At 37.9% G+C, this 27,139-nt stretch overlaps 1 protein-coding gene and 2 non-coding genes across 4 annotated transcripts in view; 2 read left to right on the top strand and 1 right to left on the bottom strand.

Moving 5' to 3' along the window:
• Positions 1 to 4,226: 4,226 nt before the first annotated feature.
• On the top strand, positions 4,227 to 4,302 carry TRNAS-GCU (transfer RNA serine (anticodon GCU)). Its single transcript has one exon. It is a non-coding gene; the product is annotated as a tRNA-Ser (tRNA).
• Positions 4,303 to 4,658: 356 nt separating this feature from the next.
• LOC136401986 (U6 spliceosomal RNA) lies at positions 4,659 to 4,762 on the top strand. Its single transcript, XR_010750903.1, has one exon. It is a non-coding gene; the product is annotated as a U6 spliceosomal RNA (small nuclear RNA).
• A 333-nt stretch (positions 4,763 to 5,095) lies between these two features.
• The window catches only part of VIRMA (vir like m6A methyltransferase associated), an 82,399-nt gene continuing 60,355 nt past the window's right edge, over positions 5,096 to 27,139 (bottom strand). Inside the window, exons 17-24 of one of the 2 annotated variants that reach the window (XM_066379139.1) lie at positions 22,599 to 22,731; positions 14,863 to 15,015; positions 14,083 to 14,243; positions 13,096 to 13,192; positions 10,726 to 10,892; positions 8,791 to 9,122; positions 7,450 to 7,593; positions 5,096 to 6,853 (exon numbers count right to left, since the gene is read on the bottom strand). In XM_066379139.1, the coding sequence (XP_066235236.1) occupies positions 6,699 to 6,853; positions 7,450 to 7,593; positions 8,791 to 9,122; positions 10,726 to 10,892; positions 13,096 to 13,192; positions 14,083 to 14,243; positions 14,863 to 15,015; positions 22,599 to 22,731 (1,342 nt within the window). In that variant the 3' untranslated portion in view covers positions 5,096 to 6,698. The remainder of the gene's footprint in view (positions 6,854 to 7,449; positions 7,594 to 8,790; positions 9,123 to 10,725; positions 10,893 to 13,095; positions 13,193 to 14,082; positions 14,244 to 14,862; positions 15,016 to 22,598; positions 22,732 to 27,139) is intronic. The other variant, XM_066379140.1, reaches the window with a different exon arrangement.

The raw sequence follows: 27,139 nt of genomic DNA on the forward strand, positions 1-27,139 counted from the left end.
CCTAAATAAGAAAAGTATTTACTATTTTCACTATTTCAAATTTGGTGGCAGAGGAACATCTCACACACCATGAGCAACCAAGGTTAACATGGCATCACAAAAATAAAACAACACTTCTCCAGAAACCAAACTCAAAGTCATGGATGATTGTGATCTAAATGACAGAGAATACAGGCACTGGCCGAGGGGCTCAGCAGATAAAGTGTCATCCCGGCACAATGAGGCTACAGATTCAATCCCCAGTCAGGGCAGAGAAGCAATCAATGAGTACACAACTAAATGGAGTAATTAAGTGATGCTTCTCTCTCTCTCTCTCTCTCTCTTTCCCCCCCCCCCCGACCTCCTCTCTTCCTATCAATGGAAATTTTTTTTAAATGATAGAAAATTCAAAATAGCAGTAATGAAAACCTCAATATTTAAGAAAACTCAGGCAGTTCAATGATTTAAGGAATAAAATCAATAAGCTAAAATAAGTACTTTACCAAAGAGATTGAAACTGTAATAAATGAAACAAATTCTGGAGTTGAAAAACTCAAAAAATGAAATAATGTATTAGAAAGCAGTGCAAATAGAACAGACGATATAGAAAGGAGAATTAGTGAGCTCAAAGATAGAAATCTAAAAATTATTTAAGGGACAAGGACAGAGGGGTTTTTTTGTTTTTGTTTTTACAGACACAGAGAGAGAGAGTCAGAGGAATAGACAGGGACAGACAGACAGGAACGGAGAGAGATGAGAAGCATCAATCATTAGTTTCTCATTGTGCGTTGAAACACCTTAGTTGTTCATTGATTGCTTTCTCATATGTGCCTTGACCATGGGCCTTCAGCAGACCGAATAACCCCTTGTTCAAGCCAGCAACTGTGGGTCTAAGCTGGTGAGCTTTTGCTCAAACCTGATGAGCCCACGCTCAAGCTGGCGACCTCGAACCTGGGTCCTCTGCATCCCAGTCTGACGCTCTATCCACTGTACCACCGCCTGGTCAGGCTGTTTGTTTGTTTTTAATGAGAGTCCATCTGATTCCATTAAAAAGAACAACATAGGGCCTGACCAGGTGGTGGCACACTGGAGAGAGTGACGACTTGAATGCCGAGGACACAGGTTCAAAACCCTGAGGTCGCTGGCTTTAGTGCAGGCTCATCTGGTTTGAGTGTGGGCTCCCCAGCTTGAGCGTGGGATCAGAGACAGGACCCTATGGTCACTGGCTTGAGCAAGGGGTCACTGGTTCAGCTGGAGCCTCCTAGTCAGGGCACATATGAGAAAGCAATCAATGAACAATTAAAGTGCTGCAACTATGAGCTGATGCTTCTCATTGTTCTTCCTTCTTGTTTGTCCATTTCTTTAAAAAATATACACACACACACACACACACACACACGTGTATATATATGTATACACACACATATATATAACAAGAAATCAACAAGTCAGTAGATCAAGCAAAGGATGAAATCAGTGATTTGGTATATACATTAGCAGAAAACATCAAATCAGAACTGCAAAAAAAGAAAAAGAATCCAAAAATATAAAAATAGTTTAAGAAGCCTCTGGGACACGGTATCAACAATTGCATTATGGGGGTGCAGAATGAAGAGGGCAAGCAAAAAGTTGAAAACCTATTTGAAAAAATAATGATAAAAATTTTCTCTAACTTGGCTAAGGAAGTAGACACAAAAGTTCAGGAAGTACAGTCTTAAAGAGGCCCACTCCAAGATACATCATAATTAAAATACAAAAGGTTAAAGACAAAGAGAATATTAAAAGCAGCAAGGGAAAAGCAGTTAAATTACCTACAAAGGAGTTCCCATACGACTGTCAGCTGATTTTGCAACAGAAACTTTGCATGCCAGAAGGGACTGGCACAAATTATTGAAAGTGATGAAAAGCACCTACAACCAAGATTAACACATACTAGCAAGGCTGTCATTTAGAATAAAAAAAAAAAGATAGAGATTCCCAGACAAAAAAAAGCTACAGGAGTTCATCACCACCAAATCAGTATTACAAGAAATGTTAAAGGGTCTTCTTGAAGAAAAGAAAGATAGAAATAATAAAATGGCTATAAATATATATCTATCTTCAATTACTTTAATATAAATGGGTTAAATGTCCCAATCAAAAGACATATGTGGCTGGAGGGATAACAAAACAAGACCCTTACATATGTATCTACAAGAGATATACTTTAGATGGAAAGACACAGACTGCAAGTAAAGAGATGAAAAAAAGTACTTCATAAAAATGGAAATAAAAAAGAAAAAAGCTTGGGTAACAAGTTATTCTACACTGCTCACAAAAATTAGGGGATATTTTATCACTTCATATTTACTTTGCAATATCTGCTAACTTTTGTGAGCAGTATACATAAAATAGACTTAAAAACAGAGGCTTTAAAAAACTGAGCCTGACCAGGTGGTGGCTCAGTGGATAGGGTCAGACTGGGATGTGGAGGACCCAGGTTCGAAACCTTGAGGTCGCCTGCTTGAGCGTGGGCTCATCTGGTCTGAGCAAGGTCTTGAGCCCAAGGTCGCTTGAGCAAGGAGTCACTTGCTCTGCTGTAGCCTCCCCCCCACCGTCAAGGCACACATGAGAAAGAAATCAATGAACAACTAAGGTGCCGCAACAAAGAATTGATGCTTCTCATCTCTCTCCCTTCCTGCCTGTCCCTATCTGTCCCTCTGTCACCAAAAAAAAAAAAAAAAAAAAAAAAAAAAAAAAAAAAAAGAGACAAAGAAGGACCCAGTAATTCCACTTCTGGGTATTTATCCATACAAACCCAAAACACTATTCACTGCAGCATTATTTACAACAGCCAAGATATGAAAGCAACCTGTGTCCATGACAACATGAACAGACCTAGTGTGTACTGTGCTGAGTGAAATAAACCAGACAGAGGACAAATGCCATGATTTCACTTATACATGGAATGTGAAAAAGAATAAGCAGAACTGAGGCAGACTCAGATATAGAAAACATTTTGATGGTTGCCAGATAGGAGGGTTGGAGGGATGAGTGAAAAAGGTGAAGGGATTAGGAGTACAATTTGGTGGTTGTAGAATAGTCAAGGGGATGTAAAGTATAACAGGAAACACAGTCAATAATATTCCAATAACTATGCATGGTGTCAGATAGGTATTAGATTTATCAGAGTGACCACTTTGTGGGTTATACAGATGTCTAATCACTGAATAGTACACCTGAAACTAATAAAATATTGCATATCAACTATAATTGAAATTTTTTTTTAAATTAGGAACTAGCTAACATGATTTTTAATCCTGTTTCCATATATTTTTTAAAATTCATTTTAGAAAGGAGAGGGAGAGACAGAGGGAGAGAGAGAGGAGAGACAGAGAGAGAGAAGGGGGGGAGGAGCTGGAAGCATCAATTCCCATATGTGCCTTGACCAGGCAAGCCCAGGGTTTCGAACTGGCGACCTCAGCATTTCCAGGTTGACGCTTTATCCACTGCGCCACCACAGGTCAGTCTCCATCACTTTTGAGTCAAGCTTCTCAGCTTTCTACATTTGTAAAATTAAAATAATACCTCTTTTGCTGCACTGTTATAAAGATTGAGTAAATGTATGCATGCAAGGGATAATCAACATGTTGAATTCCTTCCCTTCTTGTTTATGTAAGATCCTTAATCAGCACATTATAATTTACTAATTTTAGAGAGACAGAAGGAGGGAGAGGAGACAGATTTGTTGTTCCACTTATTTATGCACTCATTGGTTGATTCTTATATGTGCCCTGGCCAGGGATTTTTTTTAAATTTTTTATTTTTTATTTTATTATTTATTCATTTTAGAGAGGAGAGGGAGAGACAGAGAGAGAGGAGAGACAGAAGGGGGGAGGAGCTGGAAGCATCAACTCCCATATGTGCCTTGACTAGGCAAGCCCAGGGTTTCGAACCGGCGACCTCAGCATTTCCAGGTCGATGCTTTATCCACTGCGCCACCACAGGTCAGGCTGGCCAGGGATTTAAACCCCACAACTTTAGTATATTGGGACAATGCTCTAACCAACTGAGCTCCCTGGCCAGAACAATCAGGGTATTTTTAATCTGCATGGTATTACTTTGCTTCTACAGTAATAATTTATTACTTTGGCTGGCCTGATTTCCTGAGTGTTACACTAACAGTCAGGTAGTATCTGTAACTGCCTTATATTTCTTAAAGATTATATTCAATTTAAAGCTAAATAACAAATCAAGAAATGTACCTAGCCCTGGCCGGTTGGCTCAGTGGTAGAGCGTCGGCCTGCTGTGCAGAGGTCCCGGGTTCGATTCCCGGCCAGGGCACACAGGGGAAGCGCCCATCTGCTTCTCCTCCCCTCCCCCTCTCCTTCCTCTCTCTCTCTTCCCCTCCCGCAGCCGAGGCTCCATTGGAGCAAAGATGGCCCAGGCGCTGGGGATGGCTCCATGGCCTCTGCCCCAGGCGCTAGAGTGGCTCTGGTTGCGACAGAGCAACGCCCCGGAGGGGCAGAGCATCGCCCCCTGGTGGGCAGAGCGTTGCCCTCTAGTGGGCGTGCCGGGTGGATCCCGGTCCGGCGCATGCGGGAGTCTGTCTTACTCTGCCTCCCCCCCCCCCCCCCCCCCCCCGTTTCTAGCTTCAGAAAAATACAAAAAAAAAAAAAAAGAAAAGAAATGTACCTACAGTGCTTGCTTCAGTAGCACATATACTGAGGTTGGAACAATACAGAGAAGATTAGCATGACCCGTGTGCAAGTATGACACAAACTATGAGGCATTCCATAAAAAAGTACCTATATTATAGTCATATGTTCTTATTAACAAAGGTAATTACTTTAAAAACAATTATTTTTACAATATTTGCATCAGATATTAGGGACAAACTTCTAATTCTTTCTGTGAAAAAATGAGTATTTACAGATGAACTTAATAGGTTATAAATAATACAGTATTTAGTTACAATATCCTTTCCTTTCCCATTATATGAATATTAGTCTGTAACACTAAGAATTACATTATCTTGGGTTTTTTAAGGCCATTAGTTATGGAAAGATTTGCTTTACTTTTCACTTAAACATCAGAATCTTTACAGCAGAGGTGTTCTTTTCTTTTAGTGAGAGAGAGAGAGAGAGAGAGAGAGAGAGAGATAGAGATTGAAAAGGAGAGATAAGAAGCATCAATTCTTTGTTCCGGTATTTTAGTTGTTCATTGCTTGCTTTCTCTTATGTGCCTCGACTGGGATTCTCCAGCAGTCAGTGACCTCTTGCTCAAACCAGCAACCCCAAGCTCAAGCTGGTGAGCCTGAGCTCAAGCCGGCAACCTTGGGGTTTTGAACTTGGGTCCTCAGTATCCCAGGCTAATGCCCTATCCACTGTGAAACCACCTGGTCAGGCTGTAGCTAAGTTTTTATTAAAGGTGTTTTCCTAACAAATTTCTATTCACTCACAAATAGTTCAGCAAGACAGATAAAGGATAAAATGAAACTCGTGCACTTCTTTGCACATTTTATGTCAGTTTTATAGGTTCAGTGTGCTTTCTCTTGGGAAAAACAAGCCCATTTTCTGCTTACCTTTACTCCTATATATAAAATTCAGATTTTATTAGATATTTCAGGTTCCCAAAATAACTATTAGGATACACCTCATTTTAGGCTTTAAGTAACTGTGTAATAAAATAGCATGTGTAGGTATAAAGCTGAAACACAAAGTATGTACACATTTCTAATGTATAGCAGAAGAGTGTTGTGTTTCTATTTTACATCTAAAAGGGTTCCCAACACCATGCACCAGCACATCTAGTAAATTAACACAAGTGCTACAGTTTATTTTAAATTTTTGAGGCGAACACATCTGTTGGACACAAACTACTGTAAGTTTGAGGTAGTTTACATATTCAAAATTAGCACTGTATTTCCTTCAATGACAGTATTATCTTTGCAAAACTGGGTTTTCAGCAGTTGTGATAAAAAGTACTGTGCAAATAGCATAATGGAATAGGAAATGATAATGGCAGTCCCAGTCCAAACTGATCCCAAGTTTGAAAGTTGTGCAGTGTCCATCATTACTAGTGCTTATAATATAAATTAAGTTGTTTAGACCTGACTGCTTAATAAATGGAAGTATTATGCATTTCTTTGTCCTAGATGTGCTGTAAAAAGAAATTACTGTAACACTAAAGGGCACCACGAGCCTTGGCCCAGTACTCAGTGGACAGAGTGCCATGCCAGTGCACTGAGGTTCATCACTGGTCAGGGCACATATGAGAAACAACCAATGAGTACAAAACTAAATGGAACTAAGTAGAACGAGTTGATGGTTCTCTCTCTCTCTCTCTCTCAAATCCAAGGAAAAATATTTTAATATTAAATAGGTTATTTAAAAAAAATAAAATAAAGGGCATCATGAGCAGAGAAAGTATTGAGAACATCTGTGGTGTAGGCAAGATACACACTAAGACAAAAGTCATTTCATCATTCATTTTCTACCTAAGACATTTTTAAAATAAGTCTTATAAGGAGAAAAAGATATATAAAAACATACATACAAAGTTTGGATTTTTATTGAAATCTTGTGTTAGGTATCAAACAAAATCTGCTTTCTTCAGATAAAAATATTCTCTCAGATGTCTCCAGATAACTGCTAAGTCTAAATTGGTCCTTCAATGTCTTATTTTATTTTTGTTGTCATGAAATGCTCATATACACTTAGGATATTCCCCCAGAATTTTTATCGTGTAAAGGACCGTACATGACGACCTCTACCACTGCCTCCACTAACAAACTTTCCTCTTGAGCCTCCACTGCCACTATTTGCACTTGCCCAGGAAGGTCCAAGACCCCCACGACCTCTGGAAGCACGGTCACGAGGACTTGGGCGGTAGCCTGTAAAACAAAGAATACAGTAGTTAGTTGCAATATCCTTTTCTTCCCCATTATATGAATACTCATCTATACACTGAGCTTGAACCAAGATAGAAATTACTTTGCTTTTATAAAATTCATGTACAAGTTCTGTGAATGTGTAAAAAGACAGTGTGAATTGTTCTCTTTAAATAGGTACATTGTTTTATAGGTTAGAATATTTCAAACAAAGCTGTTAAGGGTTATACGCTTATATACATATGATAATACTGTAACCAGAAATACAATACACTTTATGAAGAGACCTCTGTTATGAAAATACTTTGGTCAAAAATATATCTTAAAGATTGGCTTTCATTATTGAAATATAAAAACAGAGAACATCACCATGAAACTGCAGGTTGTGCACAAAGTTCAGAATCTAATATTTTGATTATTTCTATAGAACATGTACATTGGGAATTCATTCCGATATAAAATTAAATTGACTTTAGAATTATATGCATGCATACATTTTAAAATATTCTCTCCTAGAATCAGAGTACATGACATTCAACAATTTGAAAAAGATTATTCACCTCCTTCTCCTAGCAATATCAAGTAGGAAGAATGTATACCTGTAGAACTAAGTGGTCGTAATGGTGGAAGAGGCCCCCTATTAAAATTGCTCTGGCCTCCGCGACTTTCATTGTAAGTTCCTCGAGGAGTATTCTGAGCACTCCAACTAGAGCCTCTTGTTCCCTCCCGACGACTGTAGTTTCCTAAAGGTAACACAATCAAAATATTTTTTCAAGATTTCAGTTGGATTAAAGAAGATTGGACAAGTTTTCCATAATTTTCAAAAGTATGCAAAGAGAAACTGAAATTTTTGTAAATGAAATATACTGTAGAGTGGCAGCATCATATGTAGTTAGGAGCAAAAGCTCTGGAAAAAGACTTAACAGACTTCTACCACTTATACTTATGTGTCCTGGTCAGCTGACAGTTTTCTCTTCTGTAAAGTGGCTGTAACACCAGAACCCGTGTCATGGGGTTGATGTGAGAGTATTATTTGTCAAGTGCTTCTAACAGTTCCTACACCAGTTATGTGTTTGCTATTAATGGAAACTCTTATTCTCTTTCATTTCCAACCTCCTCACTCAGCAGCAGGAAAACATGTCATCAATCTACTAGTGAAGTATAATTTCTATGCATAAACTCAGTTTCTAAAATTTTGAAACAATTTAAAACAGATTAAATATAACATTAGGAATCAAGTAGGCAAGAGAATTACTGGTGACAATCTTAAAGAAATTGATAAGTATACCTGTGAAAATAATGTATTAGACAGAAAGAATAGACACAATTCTCACCGTAAAGAGAAAAATAATTAGCCAAGACTTAAACTCATCACTCATGTACAATTAAGCAAAGGTTAACTTAAAAAATACTTTTCTTTCTATCTAATAAAGTACTCTGCAAATAGTACCTCTGGTCTAGAGGCAGCTTAACTGTAGTCAGAGAAAAATACTTCATCTGACTCACTACCACCTTAATCACTTCTATTCAATATTCTAACCCAGCGACTTTCAACCTTTCATCTCATGGTTCACATAAACTAATTACTAAAATTCTGTGGCACACCAAAAGAAATCCTTTTTTTTGTGGTTCATCTGACCAAAAAAAAAAGTAATTTTGATTCATACACACTGAACATCTATTGCTGCTGTCACTTTTTTATTTGACAATCTAAGGCAGCGGTTCTCAACCTGTGGGTTGATGACTTTAGGCGACCCCGTGTTTTGGTCCTTCGATCCTCGCCGGGGTCACGACCCACAGGTTGAGAACCGCTGATCTAAGGGAAAAAAAGGTCCGTCTGTACCTGACTAAATAGTCAAACACTGCATGCTTTGAAAATTATTCCAGCACACCCACTGAAAATCGTCCTAATCCATTAGAGAACAAATGTAAGTAGTCACCTTTTGAGGCAGGCGGTGTGAAAAACCTATTTTGACTGTGAAAAGCACCCCGTCCTCCTCGATTGCCTGAAAAGCCACCACGAGAAGAAATCTTCTGTGATACTTTGAGTGGCCGTTTTGGTGGGGGAATTCCATCTTGAGGAACCACTTCTTTACTTTCAGCTGCAACAAAGTCATCCACATGCATAGATGGTGGTCTGCTTGTGTTCTGTTTTCTCTGACGAAAAATATCATGTGGTCGTATACCCTGTCCAAATCCTCCCCTGCCCCTTCCTCTTGGTGGTGGTACAACATGAGCTCGTTTGGCAGGTTCAATGTATTCAGATTTTCCACTATTAAGACAAAAATACTCGATATAAACATTTTTTAAATATCTATTTCCAACGAAAATGTAAGTCAATCTTCGCAATATTGAAAACTATATTTTAATTATTTCTTATTCCAACTGTGGTAACTTTGTAAAATATAAGAGGCAAATCTTGCTTTAATATGCTTTACTGAACTTTACAGATACTGATTTTTTATAAGCTGAAGGCAAGAAAGATCCTACAGCAGCAAAAAGATTATGACTCACTGAAGGCTCAGATAACAGCACTCTTTAGCAAGCAAGTATTTACTGATCTTTTAAAAAAATTGGGAGAAGAGAGGAAGAGAAGGGGACAAGTGGAGAGGAAGGGAGGGAATGGAGGGGAATGGAGGGGAGGGGAGGCGAGAGGAGGGGAAGGGAGGGGAGGGAAGAGAGGAGAATCAACTCATAGTTGCTTCACTTTAACTGTTCACTGATTGTTTCTCATATGTAACCTGACCTGGTGAGCCCAGGGGTTCAAACCAGCGACCTCAGCATTCCAGGCTGACATTCCATCCACTGAACCAGCACAGGTCAGGCAGTAATCAAGTATGCTTTTTGGAATTTAAAATTTTTATTTATTTATTTTTGTGCATGAGAGAAACAGAAAGAGTGAGAGGGGAAGAGAGAGATATGAGAAGCATCAACTCCTAGTTGTGGCACCTTAGCTGTTCACTGATTGCTTCTCTTATGTGCCTTGACCAAGGGGCTCCAGCTGAGCCAGTGATCCCTTGCTCATGCCAGCAACCTTGGGCTACAGCCAGCAATCTTTGGCCTCACAGCAATGACCATGGGGCCATGTCAATGATCCCATGCTCAAGCTGGTAAGCCCCGTGCTCAAGCCAGTGACTCAGGGTTTTGAACTGGGGACCTCAGTGTCACAGGTCTACATTCTATTCACTGTGCCACCACTGGTCAGGCAAGTATTTTTAAATTAAGGTATGTTCACTGATTTTTAGACATAATGACACTGCACACTTAATACGACTATTGTATAGTGTAAACATAACCAAGAAACCAAAAATTTCACCTAACTCACTTTATTTACTTTATTGCAGTAGCCTGAAACTGAACCTGCAATATCTCCACGATAAACCTATACTTCGCCTGACCTGTGGTGGCGCAGTGGATAAAGCGTCAACCTGGAAATACTGAGGTTGCCGGTTCAAAACCCTGGGCTTGCCTGGTCAAGGCACATATGGGAGTTGATGCTTCCTGCTCCCCCCCCCTTCTCTATAATAAATAAATAAAATCTTAAAAAAAAACAAAACACCTATACTTTGCATGGAAATACAACAAAACTAGCTAAGAATGGTACTTACATTTTAGTGATATGACTAGCAAATATTTAAATCAATCCAGTTCACTCTTGTTGAAACCTTCCAAACTCTCAGGAAGTAGAATAATAAACAAATCTAATGGGTGTGTCCCAGTCAAATTATTATCTACAAATTCTCAAACAATATTTATGATTCAAGTAGTATGTCAACTTCCTTTATCCTTTAATAGTCATGGGTCTATCTTAAAACACCTGAAAATAAATAAGCTTACATGACCACAATAAAGATCTTCAGTAAAATAAATTTTACCTTGAAGTTATAAAGGTCTCATGTTTGTGCTTCCCAAGTTTGAATCCTTTAGTAGTCTTGGTTCTCCCTGGAGATGATGGTTCTGACAAAAATGAGCGTTCTAATTCTGAATGTAAGTCAAAGTCACTACAACATTTTTCAGAGAGCTCAATTAAGTCGACTTTTACCTGTGGTCATAAAAATTAAAATAAAAAATACGCCTTAAATGTAACTAGTAATGTAACATTTGACTACAAAAATTCTTATTTTTTATAATTTATATGACTCAAATAAATTATAGGCCTGCCTCTTTCCCTTATCTTTACAAAAAGCAACATCATTGGTAGTTAAAAAATATCATCTTAGGAATTCAGTTGTGGTTTTTCGTGTGTGTGTGTGGGGGGGTGGCATTCCTCCTCAAAGAAGTGTTATTAATCTAAGAGATCTCTGCTGCCTGACAAGAAACTCAGAATTTCTCTATACAAATTAACAATGTAGTATCCTCATAACTTTTTCAAAAGAATATGAAAATAACATACTCTGCAAGCCTTGTATAGTCAATATAGCTGCTGTAAAAAAATTTTGTGGCACAGATCTCAAAGTTCTATGCATTTAATGGTGTTCCAACCTAAGTTTAATTTCAGAGAAATGACAATTACACTTACTTAGGTTTTAATTCAAACTGTCAAAACTAAAATTTCCCCCAGCCATGTAAGGTCACATCATTATCACAACACAGTTGAGACTCAAAGTAAAGTAATAAAGAGTAATTTGTAACATATGTTTTAGATCTGTGAGGCCAAAGCCACTAATTACATGTGCCTATTTAATTTTTTTTTTTAGAGACAGATAGGAAGGGAGAGGGATGAGAAGCATCAACTCATAGTTGTGGCACCTTAGTTGTTCACTGATTGCTTTCTCATATGTTCCTTGACCTGGGGGCTCCAGCTGAGCCAGTGACCCCTTGCTTAAGCCAGCGACCTTGGGCTTCAAGCCAGGATCCTATGCTCAAGCTGGCGACCTCGGGGTTTCAAACCTGGGTCCCCAGCATCCTAGGCCAACATTCTACCTACTACGCCACAACCTGGACATGCTATTTAATTTTAAGTTAATTAAAATTAAATAAAAACAAAATGTAGTACCTTAATCACATTAGCAGCATTTCATTGCTCACAAGTCACATTAGGCTAGTGGCTACTGTACTGGACAGAATATAGAACATTTCTGTCACTGCATAAAGTTCTACCGGACAGCACACTTCTAAAGAATCAATGACCAATTTACAATAAAAAACAAAATTAATTCTTAAATGAAATTTAAATGTAATTGTATGTGATATTTTAAAGAAGGAAAGAGTACCCTCAATATACTAAATAAACTTTAATGTGAATCACTGTTTTAGTTTTATGTACATGATATATATTAGCATTTTTTAAACCAAGAAATATCAAATATATTTACTTCTTTGATCAAGAAAAAAATAATATATTGATATATGGTACTCTAAGATGTGGCCGTAATTATCCTCCTTAAATACATCTCTGAGATACATGAAACAGACTACATAAAATTTTTAGTCTTAGTGGAATTATATTCAACCCTACTCCATATTAAGTATGTCAATTCGCATAAGTACTACATTATTCTAACAAATACAGTCTTTACATTTCTCCAAATTAAGAGCAGAAATCACAACACAAATACAGAAAAAACGACAGTTTTGAGATAATTTTTATACTCTACAAATATATTTTTAAAAATACTTCAGAGTACATCTGCAAAAATATAATTTTCCCCTAAAATGTCTTATTGTCATATAAGATAAATAACCAGAAAGGAGTAAAACAAGTAGCATAAAACAGTCCTGGACACCACTTAAGTGGATGACTGACATAAAAATTACACAGTACTGGTCCCCAAAGAAACTTTTTTCTTGTTTTGTTTTGTTTTTTTGTTTGTTTTAATTTACAGAGACAGAGAGAGAGTCAGAGAGTGGGATAGACAGGGACAGACAGACAGGAACCGAGAGAGATGAGAAGCATCAATCATTAGTTTTTCATTGCGACACCTTAGTTGTTCATTGATTGCTTTCTCATATGTGCCTTGACCATGGGGCTACAGCAGACCGAGTAACCCCTTGCTCAAGCCAGCGACCTTGGGTCCAAGCTAGTGAGCTCTGCTCAAACCAGATGAGCCCGCGCTCAAGCTGGTGACCTCGGGGTCTCGAACCTGGGTCCTTCCGCATCCCAGTCCAATGCTCTATCCACTGTGCCACCCAGGCCCCAAAGAAACTTTTAACAGCTACATAGTATGGGACCTATTTTAGAACTAATACTACACAGAGAAACAAAAAATCAACTTTATTGTAAATATGTAGTAATAAAATTATACCAAATCCAGATCTGTGTCAATCTCCTCAGCCTGAAATGGAGTAAACCACAGAGATTTCAACTGATCATCCATGACATCAGCTAGCACATATGCAGTCCTGGAACAGGAAAGGCATTTGGTAAAAAGCAGAATTCCAAAATCAAGTTTTTAGGTTATCTTCTAAGTAAAATCTGTAGAAAGTACAATTAAAAAATGATAGCCTGTAATAGTATTAGTAAAATTAACACTTAAAAAGTCTCCTTCAAAAAGCTATTTAAGAATAAAATATCCTTAAAAAACCAGTAACTTGGAAACTAACCTGTTTTGACCAACTTTGACCTTTCAGTAAAATAAAACAAAGCACTTGTTTTACTTCCAAAAAGCCAAGTTTATTACACTGTACCAATGTGTACAGAAACTGCCCATATTTAATTTTTCTAAATTTAAAGAATAATTCCATTACAATAAAAAGTTATATGCTCCAAAGATCAAAAGGCATGTATCAGGGAGCAATAAACTATGACTCCCATTTTGCTGGCCTGTTTTTGTACAGCCTGGAGGTAGGAATGGCTTGTATTTTTTAAGTTTTTTAAAAACAAAAGGAACAAATGAAAAGCTACAGAAGAATATGCAACAGAGGCTTACTGTGACCTGCAAAAGCTAGAATTTATACTACTATGGTTTGTTACAGAAAAATAGCAAGCTGGCCCTCTCTAGACCCCAGCCACTACTGCTCACAAAAATTAGGGGATCAGGGAACATGCAGATACTCCAGTACTTTCAGCCTTCTGTATAGTGTATCTTTACCAATAAAATAAAAGTTTCTTTTGCATCTCATTTGCATAATCAAACAACTTTCTTTGACTTGTCATTTGCTTTTCTGATGTTCTTGTTTATTAAAAAAAATTCAAATGTTTTTATCACTTCATATTCATTTTGAAATATTCCTTAACTTTTGTGAGCAGTATATATAATATCTACTCAACCACAAAACACTGATTGTTTTACCTATTGTTAAACAGATTCTGGAGAGATTCTGGAGCTGAAAGTACTGGTTCTACGTCCTGGTCACCGAGAGGTAAAGGATCACCTGATGATTCCAGCATCTGCTTAAGTCCAACTACATTGTCCAACAATGATTCTAGATTGTCATCATCTTTTGAATGTTCCTAAATACAAAGAAAAACAGAATAAGAAAATGCAGGTAAAATAGAACATTTATGCCCCAAATCTATTAACTCTTTAGTAGAAAAGTCTGTATTATTTCATTACTCAAAAATTTGGAGCACCATCAGGGAATTATAAACTTAACATTCAAGATATTAAAATAAAACAAACACCAAAACCACTTGGCATTTAATTTCTAAAGAATGGTAGCAGGGGGCACCTGCATTCAAACAAAAAACAATTAAAAAAGTACTGCTCTTCATTTATTCCTTAAGATTCATTAACAAGCCCTTGGCTGGGTAGCTCAGTTGATGAGGGCATCATCCCAATATGACAAGGTTCAATCCCTCATGAGGGTACATACAAGAATCAACCAATGAATGCATAAATAAATGAAACTACAATCGATGTTTCTGTCTCTCTCCTCCCCCCTTCTTCTCTCTCAAGTCAATAAAAAATAAAAAAAGATTCATAACAGTATGAAGGATTCCAGTCCAAATTATTAACTCAAAGAATTATTTCAAATGGTATAAAGACCAATCTAGAAACACTTGTACTAGTCAAATGAGAAAAAAAAAAATGTCTTAGAACTGCTATTTTTATTTTGTTTTTGTTTTTTACCAAAACAAGTTTCTCTAATTCAAGGAACAAATTTTCTGGACTTTCTTCTTTGCTTTGGAGAAGCTGTTTTAACTCTGCAGCATTAATACTCATTGTCCGTGATGGATGAGCTCCCTCTATTTCCATGAGACCACTATCATCTCCACAACATCCCTGTAAATGTCACACATAAATTAAATTTGAGAACATAATTTGCAAAGATGTTTCCAAATTTATTCACATATTTAAGCTACTTGCTGCGATCTTTCCTTTAATGTTTTGGTTTTACATCAGTATAAATGGCTAGTTTCAAGGATTTAGTCAGCTCAAGCTGAAATAAGTTTTCTTTGATTAAGACTCACAAAATTCATAGGTAAACACATGCACTTAATTTATTGTCTCTAAGATTTCTCAACAAAAATATCCAATGGCAAATACACTGGTACATGCAGGACACATATATCAATACTGATTGATACTCAGTAAAATGCCTGCTTCAACAAAGAACTAATGAAACCCAAATTTATTCCTCTGGAGGTAAGTCAAACAACTAAAGAAACAGTAACTGTTGTATTTAAGATTGTATTCTGTCATGAAGAAAAGAAAATATTTTCTGCTTTCAAAGGTATGAGACAATATAAAATAAATTTTGGAGTGATAATAATACTAGGAAAGTCATCCAACAAAAGAAATCCTGGATCATGACAATATCACCATGTATACTGTCACATATGAAAGAACACTTAACTAGTTTCAAAACATTAGAACAAGCTCTGTTTTAAATAGATCAAAATTAATATGGTTTCTTAGGAAACTACACACCAATCCAGATGCAATATTTAGCATTTGAAAAAAACATTAACAATTAAAATTTTGTTTGGAATACCAATAAGTGGACACATTTCAATGAAAATTATTTTTGAATGTTAACTGTAATTAAAAAATTAAAAAAATTTAAATTATTTTTAATATATTCCCACACAAACTGATAAATGTGCCTAAAAGCACACTGTTCTTTTCAGAAAACAACAGACTAATGAAGTCCCTTACAGTGTGTTAAGAAAGAGGGTATACAGTTTTAATAAGAAATTCAATAAACCACTATGGCTACAAGGGTTTTATCTGCTCTGTTTAGAGAGGAAGGGGTGAAGATGGTCTACCTCATGTTTTATTAAAATAAATTTTAAAGTAAATGAGTTAAAAATATGCAGAGTACACTGTCAGAAACAGAGTGTGAACAGTTCTCTTTAAAGGTACTGTCCCAAAAATATTGATAAAATGTATAAAATAACAGACTTAATATATTTCATAGAAATAAGGATATTAAATAATTACAAATTATCAAGGCATCTATCTGGCCCCATTCCTCACTCACAGTCACTCATATATCTTTCACAAAGAGATGGGAAGTTTAGTATAGCTCAGGGGTTGGGAACCTTTTTGGCTGAGAGAGCCATGAACGCCACGTATCTTAAAATGTAATTCCGTGAGAGCCATACAACGACCCGTGTATGTTACGCATTATCCAATAAAAATTTTGTGTTGTCCCGGAGGACAGCTGTGATTGGTTCCAGCCACCCGCAACCATGAACATGGGTGGTAGTAAATGAATGGATTGTAATACATGAGAATGTTTTATATATATATTTTTGAGAGTGTTTTATATTTTTAACATTTTTTTTTTATTAAAGATTTGTCTGTGAGCCAGATGCAGCCATCAAAAGAGCCACATCTGGCTCGTGAGCCATAGGTTCCCAACCCCTGGTATAGCTGAATCAGAAAGTATTACAATGATGACTATTTTTAAAGATCACAGAAAAGACCAAAATACTCAATTTTTTAAAAAGGGAGAGAGACAACCCATATCCACACAAAAACCTGATCATGGATGTTTGTTTATTTATTTATTTAATTTTTTTAGTGACAGAAAGAGAGAGGGACAGACGGGAAAAGAAAGAAATGAGAAGCATCAACTCATTGTTATGGCACTTAAGTTGTTCTTTGATTGCTTTCTAATACCTGCTTTGACCAGGGGAATGTGGGGGGGGGCTCCAGCTGAGACAGTGACCCCTTGCTTAAGCCACTGACCTCTGGCCTAAAGCCAGTGACCATGGGTCATGTCTATGATCCCACACTCAAGTTGCCAATGCTGTGCTCAAGCTGCCAACCCTGCATTCAAGCCAGTGAGCCCATGCTCAAGCTGGTGACCTTGGGGTTTCGAACCTGGGTCCTTAGTGTCCCAGCTCGATGCTCTATCCACTGCGCCATCACCTAGTTAAGCAGAACATGGATGTTTATAGCAGCTTTGTTCATACCTGCCAAAACTTGGAAGCAACCAGGATGCCCTCATAGGTGGGTGAATGGTTAAACAAAATGTAGTTTATCAAGATGGAATTTTATTCAGTGCTAAAAAGAAATAAGCTATAAAGCCATGAAAACAAACGGAAGACTTGCTACATACCATGTGATTCCAATACATAACATCCTGAAAAAGACAAAACTATGGAAACGCTAAAAATAAAAAGAGCAGTTGTTGCCAGGGGTAGGGGAGAAGGATGAATAAGTGGAGCACAGGTGATTTTTAGGACAGTACAACCATCTGTAAGACATAATTCTGATGGATACATGTCATTACACATTTGTTAAAACCCACAGAATACTCAGTATGTAGAGTGAACCCTAGTGTAAAGCATGGACTTTGATATGGATTACGATGATGTAAGTTCATCAACTGTCACGTGACACTGTAGTGCAGTCGTTGGTAGGTCAGTAGCAGGAAAGGAAAGGAGGCTGTGCATGGAAAGGGGGTGGGAGAGGTGAGGGGTATATAGAAAGTTCTGTACTTTCCACTCAATTTTGCTGTGAACTTAAAACAGCTCTAAAAAATTTATTTAAAATAAAATTGTTTAAAAGATTCTAAAAAATCTATGAACTAACTGAAATATTTGGAATGATGTAAAATATTCATCTCCCCATACTTTTTTTTATTATTGCAAACAAAATAAAATGCAGTTTAAGTTCTAATCCACTTGTTATTAAAATAGCAGTCTTAAAAAATCTAGTCAAACTAATCACAATTTGAAGTTTTCTGTATATTATACTACTGTGAAAATAGTAAATTTTTTTTAAGATTTAAGAAATTATAATCTACAGTCATTTCATGAAAATAAATTTTTTTTATCAATTTTCTAATAACATTTCATATGTCCTTATTCACCTGTCAAGTACTTCAGTTATTAAATTGTACAAGACGCTGTATAAGTACACTGGGGAAAAGCCAATAAGACATCATCTCTTCCCTAAATGAGCTAATATATTTGGAAAGTGAGGTGGGAAATGATAAACAGATATGTAAATAATTTATTAAAAAAATAACATGTTGCAAACGTATAGAAAGAAAAGTAATCTCAAAAGGTTTTATAAACTGGATGCATTAAAACAGCCACAATGAGTTATGTTTTGACTGAACAAAAAAGAGAGAGAAGGGGAAAGAGGCCAGCCAACAAGCTAAGAGAAGCAGAGAAGCATGGCCAACAATGTCATTACATTGAAAATAAATAAAAAAATTTATTTTCATGAAATGACTGTAGATTATAATTTCTTAAATCTTAAAAAAAAATTTACTATTTTCACAGTAGTATAATATACAGAAAACTTCAAATTGTGATTAGTTTGACTAGATTTTTTAGAAGCAGAGAAGCATGAGATGTATAAATAGATGAGATTTAGATGATGGCGTAGGATAAAATGTTCCCTAAGGGAAAACTGAAGGCAAACATAGCTTTTTGGCCATAGAGTAAAGAGTCTAGAATGCCATGCTAAAAAGTTTGGTATTTATTCTATAGATGCCAAAAGTTGTTGTAGGGTAGAGAGATATAACCTGATGTCTACTTTAGGAAGATATGACTTCACTCAATACTATTCAGAATATATCAGAGAAGTAAATGTTTAAAAGGAAACTGGAAAGATGGCTAATACAACATTCTTTAAAAAAAATACCAATAAAAAGGTAAGAATTATTTAAACTACTAAATATGGCCCTGGCCAGTTAGCTCAATCGGTTAAGACTGTGCTCCCCAAAAGACAAGGTTGTAGGTTCGATCACCAGTTAGGGTATACGTAGGAATCAACCAATGAGTGCACGACTGAGTGGAATAACAAACGAATGCTTTCCTTTCTCTTCCCCTCTCTCTCTTTCCCTTCTCCCCTTTCTCTACCTTCTTCTGTCTCTTAAAAAAAAAAAGTCCTGGCTGGATAGCTCAGTTGGTTGGAGCATTGTCCTGGAGTGCACAGGTTGTAGGTTCTTCTATTCCCCAGTAGGGCATATATAAGAGCAGCTCAATGTTTCTGTCTCTCTCTCCCTGCTTTTCTTCTTATCCCCAAAAGTATAATAAATGAAATAAAAAATTCTCTACAGAAGCTCAATAGCAGATATGAGCTGATTAAAAAAAAAATCAGTAAACTTGAAGGCAGGTCAGCTGAGCTTACCCACTTTAAGGAACAGAAAAAAGAATCTTCAAAGACCTGCTGTGTACTATCAAGAGCAACAACATAATTATAGTCCCAGAAGAAGAAGAATAAAAGTCAGAAAGAATGGTTGAAACCCTGGCTAGTGGTTCAGTGGATAGAGTGTCAGCTTGGTGTATGGATGTCCTGGGTTCGATTCCCAGTCAGGACACACAGAAGTGACCATTTGCTTCTCTTCTCCTCCCTCTCCCCTTCTATCCCTCTTCCCCTTCCAGAGCGAGTGACTTGATGGTTTGAGTGTGGCTCTGGGTGCTGAGGATAGCTCAGGTGGTCTGAGTATGTCAAGTGCTAAAAATAGCATAAACTTGAAAGCGGTATAAGACTTGTACATTGGAAGAACAAAACGTCATAGAAAGAAATTAAAGATGATCTAAATAAATGCACAGGCACCCTATTTCCATGGATGTGAAGATTCAATAGCACTAAGATACTAATATTCCCAAAATTGATCTGCAGATTCAATACAATTCCCTTAGTTGTTGCTAGGGGCTAAAAACAAGGGGGAATGGGGAATTTCTGTTAATGGGTACAAAGCTTCTATGGTGAGTTATGAAATCATTCTAAAACTAGTGGTAATGGTTGTACAATTCTATGAATATATTAAAAACCACTGAATTGTTAGTTTAAAACGGTGAATTTTATGAGATGTGGAATATAGCTCAATAAAAATATATGAAAAGCAAAAAGAAGAAATCTTGGGTAATGGTGAAATACAAAAGAGGAAATAAAATATGAAAGGTTTGTGAATAAACTACAAAGAATAAGCAGCTTCTGAAAATGATGGACAGAAGAGGAAAAGTTGGCTACTATCTCATGATCTTTATCTTAAAGGTCAGGGAAGACCAATGGTATAAAACCATGAAACAAGTGTATGGAGGAAAAGAATGAATTTTACTTTGGACACCCAGAGAGTCTACCCACTAGCTAGGAGTAAGGACAGGAGAGGAATAGAGAGGAGAGAGAAAAGGAATTAGATAGAATATTAGAAAGGAGATCTACGTCACAGATAGAAATGAGGTAATGCAGGGGAACATTTTTCTCTGATTAAGGAAGGGAACAAGAAATAATCTAAGGAGATAAAAAAGGATTTAGAAATTCAACTAAATGGCCTGGATCTTCCCAATAAAGAAGGTAAGAAACAGAAATGTATTGTTGAGGGATGAATAAAAGCATTAATCAGCAGTCCTTGAGGGCCCAGCATATCATGGATATTACGAATGAACACTGGCTGGTGTTTCTGATTAAGAACTGATGACATGTATAAGAAAATCTACTGCCCTGGCCAGTGGCATGGTGCATGTCCCAGAGTGCTGAGGTTGTCAGTTTGATCCCCGGGATGCCGTTTTGATCCTGTGAGCACCGGTTCAAGCCCCAGTCAGGGCACACATGAGAAGCAATCGAAATGGAATAATGAATTGATATTTCTCCCTCCCTCCCTCACCCCCCCCCTTCTTCTCAAATCAATTGAAAAAAAAAAAATCCACCATACTGACTGATTAGCAGTTTATAATCTGGTGAAAGTAATAAGTAGTCTTCCAACATATAAAACTCAAATCTTTTTTACTTTATTTTTTGTGTGTGTGTATTTTTCCAAAGTGAGAAATGGGGGAGAGGCAGGCAGACAGACAGACTCCCGCATGCACTCCACCAGGATCCACCCCGCATGCCCACCAGGGGGAGATGCTTGGCCCCTCTGGGGCGTTGCTCCACTGCAATCGGAGCCGTTATAGCGCCTGAGGTGGAGGCCACAAAGCCATCCTCAGTGCCCAGGCCAACTTTGCTCCAATGGAGCCTTGGCTGGGGGAGGAGAAGAGAGAGATAGAAAAAAAAGAGAGGGGGAAGGGTGGAGAAACAGATGGGTGCTTCTCCTGTGTGCCCTGGCCAGGAATCGAATTCAGGACTTCCACAAGCCGGGCTGACATTCTACCGCTGAGCCAACTGGCCAGGGCCTCAAATCACTTTAGAATACCCACAGTCCTACTGTTAAATATACCAACTTCTAAAATCAAAGCATCTCATAAACTTAATCACTTTAATGAACTATTGACACAAAAGAAACAATAATTTGTCAAAAAAGAAAAAACCCAAAACAAAACTGGCATGACTATAGCTATAAATATAATAGGTAGCCAAGAAGGGCTTATGAAATAAATCTTCTCATCCTAAATTATATGCATAACAGAAATACACTAAACAGTAAACAATATTTTCTTATAAAATCCTTCCATATTATATTTACTTTAGTAACACTGTACTAATCATGTTTCCCAAACAGAAATCTTAAATATAGGCTAAATTTCTTAAATCAGTGTTGACAGAGTACTAACCCATTGGATGTTAACAGCAGTGTATGTACACACACATATACACAGAGAGGTATTTCACAAGCAATACATTTGGACAACTGGATTAGATTGCAATAAAGCAAGTTCCTATTTATCTGGGACCTTTTAGAGCTTATAATATACTCATGTGCACAGTTCCATCAAGTGAGACATTCCAAAGTTATCTGACCACAAAAACTTTTTAAAGGCAGGCCTATTAATGGTTTCTGGAATTGCATCCAGAAGATATAGCATGTTTTTGGAAAATATTATTGAGAGAAACTCTTTATAAGATTTCAGAGTTTAATCATCTTTAATTCATATCTAAGATGAATCCAAAGTAGTCTAGTAAACTTTACATTTACCCCAAAAACACAATCAGTAAATGCTCATTTAAATGATAATAAATAAATAAATACTTGATTATGAGACTAGACCCTGGCAAGGTAACTCAATATAAAAATTCTATTGTATATAGTATTTTTCTCTATTTAATGTTGCAAAATCAGTTACTATTCATAAATTAATGTCTATTAAGTTCAAGAAGAGTTCAATAAAGTCTACTCTTATACAGTGATCTTTTTTAATAAATCAAAACTCTGATTTTATAGTGGGGAAAGGATGCAGAAAAAAACACGACTAAGTTCCAAGTCCAAAACATATTATTCCAAGATATTTTTGAACCCAAGAGATTTTTTAACTTATGATAAAGTCTCTAACTTTAAGAAATACAACTACAGCCCTGGCCACAGCTCAGTAGTTAGTGTCATCCCGAAGCACAGAAGAACACCTTGTATATTCCTGTTCTTCTCTCTTCCTTCCTCTCGCTCTCTAATATCAATCAACCAATAAAACTTTTTAAAGAAGAAATACAAATACATGGAATACACATGTATATACACTTACCATTGTGTCTGAGTTAAGAATTTGTCGCATAAATTCCAAAAATGATGATGCAAGTTCACCTGTGTCCTTACTAAAAGTGCTGACCACTCGTTTCAATAAACTATGCAGAGCATTACTGTTTTTCCTTAAAGAACTGTAAATTAAAAAAAATAGAGAAAAAGTTTTAAAATCTGAGCATATAAATCTAGTATGAGAAATGAACTATCTCACTTCAGACAAAATAAAATTTAGTCCACCATTTAAAAAAATCTGAAAAGCACTTTGGTGTGTTTGTGTACACAAACTGTATAACAAAGCACTATCTATAGTTGGTATCTCCTTTCAGATAAGCTTTAAGCTCTTAAAAAATAACCTTCCCCAAATAATAAAGATATAAAACTTAGAAAAAGAAACTTACATGCTCCCCATTTTCATACTTTTTATAATCTGAGGGTTTCTCTAACATAAGGTTATAGGTGTCTCAGAAGCCTGACCAAAAAGGCTAACATATAATAACGACAGAAAGTGACTATCTTTATGACACCATAATCTGACAGAAGGCAATCAAAGGTACAGAGCAGGCGTCACCAAAGTTTTATGCCTAGAGATTGATAGTAAATATTTTAGGTTTTGCAGGCTACACACAATCAGTCTGTTTCTCTCTATAGTTTCAGTTATAACTACTCAACTCCCGGTGTAGTGAAAAAGCAGCCATAGACAGCACATAAATGCTGACTACATTTTAATAAAACTTTACAAAAACTAGTGGCATGCTAGATTTGGCCTTTATCCCATAGTATGCCAATCCTTGATATAGAGTGATTTCAAGTACAACAGACAATCATGATAATGTATTTCTGAAATCATGACTTTATTCCTTCTAAAATTATTTGATACATTTACAGTTCTTAGTCAAAAGAGAAGAACTTCAAAGATCAAGTATTCTAATATTCATTTTGTTCCTAATAGTAGTATAATTAACCAAAATGATAAAAAGTATATTAATACTAAACACGTAGTGTTTATATTTTTAAAATGTGGTTGGATAGCCCTGGCCGGTTGGCTCAGTGGTAGAGCGTCGGCCTGGCGTGCAGAAGTCCCGGGTTCGATTCCCGGCCAGGGCATACAGGAGAAGCGCCCATCTGCTTCTCCACCCCTCCCCCTTTCCTTCCTCTCTGTCTCTCTCTTCCCCTCCCACAGCCAAGGCTCCATTGGAGCAAAGATGGCCCTGGCGCTGGGGATGGCTCTGTGGCCTCTGCCTCAGGCACTAGAGTGCCTCTGGTCACAACAGAGCGACGCCCCGGAGGGGCAGAGCATTGCCCACTGGTGGGCAGAGCGTCGCCCCCTGGTGGGCATGCCAGGTGGATCCCGGTCAGGCGCATGCGGGAGTCTGTCTGACTGTCTCTCCCCGTTTCCAGCTTCAGAAAAATGGAAAAAAAATAAAAATAAAAATAAAATGTGGTTGGATTCTAACAAGCTATCATACAGGATTTTAGTAAAGCAATATAAAAGAAAGAAAAATAGGACTCGGCTCGAGAATTTTTTAAAATAATGCAATAAGGCACAACACAAGTAAGTTTAAATATAATAATATGGTTAATGAAAAAAGCATGTGATCAAAACTGGACTACACCAATCACTAGCCTCTACCTATAAACTAAACAAATAAGTCTAATCTCCAAGGACTATAAAAAACTATGGTACAGCCTGACCAGGCGGTGGCACAGTGGATAGAGTGTCAAACTGGGACGTGGAGGACCCAGGTTCGAGACCCTGAGGTCGCCAGCTTGAGCGCGGGCTCATCTGGCTTGAGCCAAAGCTCACCAAATTGGACCCAGGGTCGCTGGCTCGAGCAAGGGGTTACTCGGTCTGCTGAAGGCTCACAGTCAGGGCACATATGAGAAAGCAATCAATGAACTAAGGTGTCAAAACGAAAAACTAATGATTGATGCTTCTCATCTCTCTCCATTCCTGTCTGCCTGTCCCTATCTATCCCTCTCTCTGACTCTATCTCTGTCCTTGTATTAAAAAACAACAACAACAACAAAAAAAACCCCAGGTGTGACCTGTGGTGGCGCAGTGGATAAAGCGTCGACCTGGAAATGCCGAGGTTGCCGGTTCGAAACCCTGGGCTTGCCTGGTTAAGGCACATATGGGAGTTGATGCTTCCAGCTCCTCCCCCCTTCTCTCTCTCTCTGTGTCTCTCTCTCTCTCTCTTCTCTAAAAATGAATAAATAAAAAAATAATTAAAAAAAAAAAAACCAAAAAACTAGGGTCCACTATACACCTATTAGAATATCTACAATAAGGCCCTGGCCGGTTGGCTCAGCGGTAGAGCGTCGGCCTAGCGTGCGGAGGACCCGGGTTCGATTCCCGGCCAGGGCACACAGGAGAAGCGCCCATTTGCTTCTCCACCCCTCCGCCGCGCTTTCCTCTCTGTCTCTCTCTTCCCCTCCCGCAGCCAAGGCTCCATTGGAGCAAAGATGGCCCGGGCGCTGGGGATGGCTCTGTGGCCTCTGCCTCAGGCGCTAGAGTGGCTCTGGTCGCAACATGGCGACGCCCAGGATGGGCAGAGCATCGCCCCCTGGTGGGCAGAGCGTCGCCCCTGGTGGGCGTGCCGGGTGGATCCCGGTCGGGCGCATGCGGGGAGTCTGTCTGACTGTCTCTCCCTGTTTCCAGCTTCAGAAGAGAAAAAAAAAAAAAAAAAAAAAAGAATATCTACAATAAAAAAAAATCAGCCCTTGTCAGGTAGGTCAGAGTTGGTTTCTTTTTGTTTTTATTCTTTTTATTTTTTTTGACAGAGACAGAGAGTCAGAGAGAGGGATAGATAGAGAAAGACAGTCAGGAAGGGAGAGAGATGAGAAGCATCAATTAGTCAGAGAGAGGGATAGATAGAGAAAGACAGTCAGGAAGGGAGAGAGATGAGAAGCATCAATTCTTCATTGCAGCATCTCAGTTGTTCATTGATTGCTTTCTCATATGTGCCTTGACTGGGGGGCTATAGCACACAGTGAGTAACCATTTGCTCAAGCTAGCGACCTTTGCGCTCAAGCAAGTGACCGTCAGGTTGTGTCTATGATGCTACACTCAAGTCAGCGACCTCGTGCTCAAGCTGGCAACCTCGGGGTTTCAAACTGGGGTCCTCAGCATCCAGTCTGATGCTCCATCCACTTATAATAGAGTATAATACAAGAAAAAATTAATGCCCATGAATTTATATTGATATAAATAGCTATATAAATAAATGATAGAAAAGTGATCATTTTTCCTTAGAGAAAGATAATATAAAAAAAAGACTGAGAGAAAGAAGAAATCACCATTAGAACACTACAATAGTAACTACCACATGCCAAGATTCACTGATGGACACCAAAATTAGTGGACTAAGTTTTAGATAGAGATGTTTGTTGGCCCTGGTCAGTTGGCTTAGTGGATAGAGCAGGGGTCCCCAAACATTTTACACAGGGGGTCAGTTCCTTCAAACTGTTGGAGGGCTGGACTATAAAAAAAACTATGAACAAATCCCTATGCACACTGCACATATCTTATTTTAAAGTAAAACAACTAAACGGAAACAAATACAATATTTAAAATAAAGAACAAGTAAATTTAAATCAACAAACTGACCAGTATTTCAATGGGAACTATGCTCCTCTCACTGGCCACCAATGAAAGAGGTGCCCCTTCCAGAAGTGCGGCGGGGGCTGCATGCAGCCCGCAGGCCGTAGTTTGGGAACCCCTGGGATAGAGCATGAGCCCCGTGTGCAGACATCCTGGGTTTGATTCCCAGTCAGGGCACACAAGAGAAGCGACCACCTGCTTCTCTTCCCTTACTTCTTCTCATTCTCTCTTTCTTCCCTTCCCGTAGCCAGTGGCTCAAATAGTTTTGAGTGTTGGCCCCAGACAGGGGTTGCCAGGTGGATCCTGGTCAGGACACATGCTGTACTCTGTCTCACTATCTCCCCTCCTCTCACTTAAAAAGAAGAAGAAAAAAAAGGATGTTGCATAATGTCAAAGTGCATCTTCCAAAATATTTACTAATTAAAAATGAAAAATCAGCCTGACCAGGTGGTGGCACAGTGGATAGAGCACTGGACTGGAAGCAGAAGACTCAGGTTAGAAACTCCGAGGTCAACCACTCTGCTGGAGCCGCCCAGTCAAGGCACATTCAAGAAAGTAGTCAAAGAACAACGAAGGAGCCGCAACAGAGAATTAATGCTTCTCATCTCTCTCCCTTCCTGTCTGTCTGTCTCTATCTGTCTCTCACTCTCTGTCACAAAAAAAAAAAAAAAAAAAAAAAGAATAAAAGAAAAATCAGTCAAGAATCTGGTAGATATCACCTCGGTCAAGTGATCAAAATTAGTATCATCAGCATACATCCTGATATGATGCACTGAGAAAGGCATATCACCTCGCTAATATCCTTCTCTATAAAGCATAGCCTCAATCTAATCATAAGAAAACATCAGACAAAGTTAAATTAAGGGACTTTAAAAAAACTGACAAGCATTCTCTAAAAATGTCAAGGTGGTGAAAAACAAGAATAGAGGAGACAAAGGGTA

This window comes from Saccopteryx leptura, chromosome 3 (assembly GCF_036850995.1).
Source record: "Saccopteryx leptura isolate mSacLep1 chromosome 3, mSacLep1_pri_phased_curated, whole genome shotgun sequence".
Taxonomy (NCBI): domain Eukaryota; kingdom Metazoa; phylum Chordata; class Mammalia; order Chiroptera; family Emballonuridae; genus Saccopteryx; species Saccopteryx leptura.